Source organism: Arachis ipaensis, chromosome B08 (assembly GCF_000816755.2).
Source record: "Arachis ipaensis cultivar K30076 chromosome B08, Araip1.1, whole genome shotgun sequence".
In the NCBI taxonomy this organism is placed as follows: domain Eukaryota; kingdom Viridiplantae; phylum Streptophyta; class Magnoliopsida; order Fabales; family Fabaceae; genus Arachis; species Arachis ipaensis.
The window spans coordinates 7,987,029-7,993,678 of record NC_029792.2 but is presented as its reverse complement, the minus strand read 5'-3'; the positions used below and the strand labels follow the sequence as shown (position 1 = coordinate 7,993,678).

At 35.7% G+C, this 6,650-nt stretch overlaps 1 protein-coding gene across 1 annotated transcript in view; it reads left to right on the top strand.

Moving 5' to 3' along the window:
• The window catches only part of LOC107612578 (G-type lectin S-receptor-like serine/threonine-protein kinase At4g03230), a gene marked incomplete in the record, with an annotated part of 4,442 nt that continues 1,069 nt past the window's right edge, over positions 3,278-6,650 (top strand). Inside the window, 6 exon segments of the mRNA XM_016314266.2 lie at positions 3,278-4,891; positions 5,000-5,458; positions 5,632-5,748; positions 5,839-6,041; positions 6,143-6,353; positions 6,473-6,650. Coding sequence (XP_016169752.1) covers positions 3,529-4,891; positions 5,000-5,458; positions 5,632-5,748; positions 5,839-6,041; positions 6,143-6,353; positions 6,473-6,650 — 2,531 coding nt within the window.

Here is a 6,650-nt window from a genome sequence, read left to right as displayed (position 1 = left end):
GGGGTTTTCTTTGTTTTAACCTAATAAGAGGTTATAAATACCTCCTTAGCTATTGTAGTCGTAGAATAGAATTTTTAGAGGTTTGAAAACCCCTTTTTGGTTTCGTGATGAAACCATGGTGTGGACAATTGAGGTTGAGGAGTCCCTCTCTTGTTACATCGGGAAATTGGGTAAAAAGTTGAGAAGTCCCTTCGATTCAATTTCCAAATTATGGCGTTGACAAATTAGGTTGAGGAGTCCCTTTCTTGTTGCGTCAAGAAATTGGGTAAAAAGTAGAGTGATTCTCTTTGTACTGAATTTCAACTTATCTTTTTTGTTTCTATTTTAATTTCAATGTATCTTTTTATTCAGTTTGAATCCTTATTTTCTTATTTATCTTTTCTTTTCGTATCATTTGGTATCAGAGCTCAGGTATTAGATTAATTCTTATTAATCTATATTTGTTCTTCTTTTATCAAAAAAAAAAAAGAGTCTAGTGTTTGTCGCGTCTTTCATTTTGTTCTTGTGTTCTTGTTTTCGTTTGCGTTTCATTATTTAAAAAAAAAAGAAGAAGAATAAAGTGAAAAAAAAACAAAAAAAAGAAGAAAAAAACCAAAAAAAAAAAATTATCTTCCTTATAATTATTGTCCTTTTCATATATTATTTTTTTTTCACCTACAAGATTCGAGGACGAATCTTTTTTGAAGAGGAGGAGAATGATACGTGCTTCAAATGTTCGTGATATGAAGAGTTCAAGAGTTATTTAGAAGATATTTTAGTTTACATTTTTAGAATATTTTATTTAATGTATTTTGATTTTGTTTATTTAATTACTAGATTGGGCCTTATGTTTATGGGCTTTAGGGTTTTCTTTGTTTTAACCTAATAAGAGGTTATAAATACCTCCTTAGCTATTGTAGTCGTAGTATAGAATTTTTAGAGGTTTGAAAACCCCTTTTTGGTTTCGTGATGAAACCATGGTGTGGACAATTGAGGTTGAGGAGTCCCTCTCTTGTTACATCGGGGAATTGAATAGAAGGTTGAGGAGTCCCTTCGATTCAATTTCCAAACTATGGCGTTGATAAGTTAGGTTGAGGAGTCCCTTTCTTGTTGCGTCAAGAAATTGGGTAGAAAGTAGAGTGATTCTCTTTGTACTCAATTTCAACTTATCTTTTTTGTTCCTATTTTAATTTCAATGTATCTTTTTATTCGATTTGAATCCTTATTTTCTTATTTATCTTTTATTTCCGTATCACTATGTCTCGTATTATTAAATCATGATCGATAAATTCGTAATCAAGGATGATAGTTTCTGATGCATACATTTGTATGAATAGTGTCTCACAAATTTTTGGGTCATTTTCTTTTAATTTGAATTCTCAGCATGGATGAGTTTTTAGTACATGACAATATGGCCAAAGTAAAGTCCCGACTCCGATCCGAAGCCGTATTTTAACGTTATAAAAATATGAAGAAAATAATAAATAAAGTAGAATAATATTATCGATTTTTTATTTTATATTGGAGAACAGGGTGTGAAACACACACATATTGGATTGGGAATTGACAATAATCAACATTGGAATCAGAGAATCATCTAATCTGGTTACTATTTTTTTTTTTTTGGACTGGAGTTCTGGGGGTTCATAGTATTTTTCTTTGGATAGGGTGGGTTCCTAGTCTTCTAATACCTCTCTTCTCTCTTCTACTTGTACGTGTTTCCGTTTTTGTTTTCGGTCATTACTTCTTTCCCTTCTTAGACCAATCTGTTTGTGGGCTTGAAAACTAGAGCAACTAGGCCTAACATTGCACATAAAGGCAGAATTAATACTCTAATAGCATCAATACCAAAAAAAAAAAAACTCTAATAGCATGGAAAGAAAAATTGAAAAATGTATATGTAATGGGCTCTTGATAGTCCATGATATACCTCAACGCAATTCACATGGAACGCCATACACTCACCATTCACCAAATATACAATTCGACGTTATCAATAAATAAAGATAAAAAAAATAATCGTATGGAGCATTGGTGGAGGAGCCGTCCTTCTATGTGTTATTTGGACTGCTGGTGTACCTACCGTGGATTGTTTGGATTTTGCATACGGTTTGCGTCGAATTGGCCGATTTTTTATGAATTTGCCTCTCATTATTATTTATATACTAAAATCAATTACTAAAATCACATACCAATATATTTATGTATAAATATATGTGTGATTTAATTTATTTTCAACGTGTATTTATATTTTAACATATATTTTATACTAGTAGGTCTGATTTTGGTAAACAAGATAGCATAATTGTAAATACAAATATGGATCGACCTAGTCTCTAACCAAATTAGCCAAATCACGATTTTAATACCTATTTTGCTTCAAATAAAAAAGCTAGACCCAACCCTTTCACTACACCCCACAAAGGCACAAAGGCACAAACTTAGTGCTCCTCCAAAATATGGATCAATAATGAGCAAAATCATTTGTCTATTTGTGAGGAAGGACCATTTCATTGGCTTTTATTTTATTTTTCTCTGAAAGAGGACTAGTTCAATTGTTACATAATATCAAGGTTGTAGGCTTGCAGCCATTGATGTTTATGTTACGGTGATGATCGATTATAGTGAATGCCATTTTCCATATTACTACTCAATAGCATTCCAGCTGGTTCCCATGATAAGTGATAACTATAAAGTATAAACCCTTGTACGTAATAGAAGAGAAAATTGTAAATATATGAAGTGCAGACAGAGACCACAAATATAAACAAGTAGAAGCTGACAAATAACGAAGACTTTGACTCGGGCTTGCATGAGTTCTACATAAGCATGCAGGGGTTAAATGTCGCGGCAATTTATTAATTATTTTATATGACCCACGAAGACTAGTACTAGTGCATGTCCAACGCGGTTGCATTAATTAAGAATAAGAATTGCGTTAGAGGAATATGCAGTAAGAAATAAAATGAACAATAATATTTGAGAAAAAAAAATTCTGTCAAAACACTTTAAATTTATTTTATTTGATATTTATTAATTGTCACTATAATTAATATATATTATTTTTTCTAGTATTATTATACAATAAATGTCATTAATTACTACATAGTCAGGTATGATGCTGACATTTACAATGTAAAGTTAGTCTCAAATATAAATAATTTGAATGTGAGCAGCCAGGCATGCATGCATCACATAACATGTCATTCGTTCAAACCTGTGGAAAATATATGCATTATCATCACGTATAAATTTGGGTGGCTGAACAAGGTCTACTAGCAAGTCTTCCATATGTCTTGGATCATGTGATAGATTAGTCCACCACTGAACTTACTGAAATTACAAATAAGTCCTTAAATATGATTTTGTTTTTTTGTTATTTCCTTCATGCAAACTGAAAAGTGGTCCCATACATCATCTGTATTAGGAAGGATCATTAACATTGTGTCATAATTTCTTCACCAGAGAATCAATAAGCAATGAAGGATCACAACTCACAAGCACTATAAAAAATTTCGCCATTATTCTCCTAGCAGAACTAGCAGTAACATGCGAACTACTCTTGTAGTTTTCCTTGTTTCATTGCTGCAATGCACTTCTCAAGTGGTTGTAGCAAAAGATATTATGGAGTCTGGCCAAAACATAACTTCAGAATCTTCATCAAGCTTTCTTGTTTCAGCTGGACAGAGATTTGTACTAGGCTTCTTTCCTCGTCCCGAAAACAAATCAGAAAGTTACCTGGGGATATGGTACAACAGTGATCAAACACAATACCCTGGAAAACAAACAGTGGTATGGGTTGCCAACAGAGACATTCCTGTTGTGAGTTCCAATGTTGGAGTCTTTCATATTGCAGATGATGGAAACCTTGTACTAGAAGATGCATCGAGTAAAGGACGCTATTGGTCCACATCAATAAGCTCTGCATCCACGGCGACGAACAAAACAAGGAGAGTGCAGCTAATGGATTCTGGGAATCTGGTATTGTTCCATGAAGAAGAAGATGGAGATTACATATGGCAAAGCTTCCAACACCCCACAGACACGTTTCTTCCGGGAATGCAGATGGACATGGATGGCATGGAATTAAGGAGTGGAAACTTCACCTTCAAGATGGTTCCAACTCAAAATTATCGGAAGAAGCGTTATGTCATCTACTTGAATGATCAACTCTATTGGGAAAATGATGGACTCAATTCAGATGCACTGAGCCCTGACAAACTCGAATATTTAACTAACTGGACAGAGATCGATATCCCTACGTCTTCACGTACGAAAGGTGTGAATCGGACGATGAAACTTTCAGCCACTATGAACAAATCCAGCACTGGGACCTGGGAAACCTTTTATAAGAAATACATGAACACAAGAATTGTGATGAACTCTTCAGGGGAGATACAGTATCTGAAGTGGGAAGAGGAAGACTCTACAGGTGCAGGATGGACGATGTTATCGAACCAGCCATCGGACAAGTGCCATATATATAATTTTTGCGGCAACTTTAGTAGCTGCGACATTGCAGATGATTTGAGGATCTGCAAATGTTTACCAGGGTTTAAGGAGAATCAGATTCAGAGCGATGAGGGAGGGTCCAGATTCCCAGGATGTAACAGAAGTACACTATCACTGTCTGACAGCAGAGGCATGATGTTCATTAACTTGACCATGGTGAGAGTGACCGCACCAGACTTCAAATCCCCCGCAGAAAGCGAAGATGAATGCCGGATTTCGTGCCTTCACATGCATCTTCCCCGGTGCCAAGCTTATTCGTATAATCGCTCTGTTTCAGATTATGATCGTGTTCCTCTCACATGTGGAATTTGGACACAGGATTTAACTACTCTTCAAGTGGTCCAAGATGATGGTGCTGCTACTGCTTCTCTTTCTGTTCTGGTCAACCGTTCAGATATAGGTATATAATTATTCATGTGTCTCATCCTGTTAGTTTAAGTTTTTGTGTTAGAGAAAGTGTTAAGATTTATACATACGGGTGTCTCTTCCTATAATTTATGTTGTGCAGCACCAAAGGCAAAATCTTGTGAGCCTTGTGGTATATACGTAATTCCTTATCCCCTAAGCACTGGACCAAGCTGTGGGGATGCCACCTACAACAAGTTCATCTGCAACAACTCAACAGGGCAGCTTAACTTCACAATCCCCAGTGGAGAATCGTACCGAGTTACTTGGGTAGACCAAAATACTAGAAGGTTTTACATTCAAACCAGCAATTCTTATCGCTGTGATTCCAGCAGTCAAAATAGAGTCCTTGATCCTCCCTTTAATGTCACCAACTGGTGCTACGGAGCAGATGAAATTGAGGTCAGTTGGGATCCAGCGCCAGAACCCCCCTGTAATCACCTCACAGACTGCAATGGTTGGCCTCATTCAACATGCCGACAAAAATTTCATCCAGGGGAAAAGAGGTGCTTTTGCCATTCAAAATATCACTGGGATGCCTCAACTCTTAGTTGTACTCAAGGTTAGCCACCCTTCTTAACTCTGGCAATTTTCACTTTTTAGAATTTCAGAAAGAAATTTTCATGTTTCTTGGAGAAACGGCTTAACTAAAATGTTAAGTAGTACATCGTGTCAATGAAGGTGTTTTGGCTGCATCATTTTGATGATCTTTATCCTCTTTCCTTGCTTTCACAGGAGAGGAATCAAAAAACCACAAATTGCTATTGGTTGTAACTCTTACAGTCATGCTTTTGCTAGCATTTCCAGTGATATTTGCATATGTATGGAGAATCAAGACAAACCCCAAGATTGGTAAGAACTTTAATTTTGGTTTTGAACATTGAATTACTCACACAACTATATTCTTCTTAGATGCTAATCAAAATGAGCTATGGAATTCAGACAGGGCGAACATTCTAATACAGGAGAGCTTGCATGATAGTGAAAGACAAGTCAAAGGTTTGATAGGTTTGGGAGGTTTAGAAGACAAACACAGTGAAAGCATTGAAGTGCCTTTTTATACTTACAGAAGCATTGTAGCAGCTACTGATAATTTCTCTGAGTCAAACAAGCTTGGAAGAGGAGGTTATGGACCAGTCTACAAGGTTATTTAATTTTTCTTAGTTCATTTAACATTAGATTTCTTGCTAACTCAGCAATGAATCTGTGCAAGATTTTTTCATGACAATAGATTATTGTTGTTCAGGGAAGGTTTCTCGGAGGCCAAGATATTGCTGTAAAAAGGCTTTCAAGTTTTTCAACACAAGGCTTAGAGGAATTCAAAAATGAGATTGTTTTGATTGCCAAACTCCAACATCGGAACCTTGTTAGACTCAGAGGCTATTGCATAAAGGGAGATGAGAAGATTTTACTTTATGAATACATGCCGAACAAGAGCTTGGACTCTTTCATATTTGGTATGTTTCACTTTCACATATTGTATTTTGTAACTTTCAAGAAGTAGAGTTTGATTTTTGTTATCATAAATGTACTAACCTTGATCCTTTTGATGTGTTTTCAAACACTGAAATTAAAGACCGTTCAAGAACTTTACTCCTTGAATGGCCAATGCGGTTTGACATAATCCTAGGCATTGCACGAGGATTGCTTTATCTTCACCAAGACTCTAGACTAAGAATAATTCATAGAGATCTAAAATCTAGCAACATTCTTCTAGATGAGGATATGACTCCAAAGATTTCAGACTTCGGCCT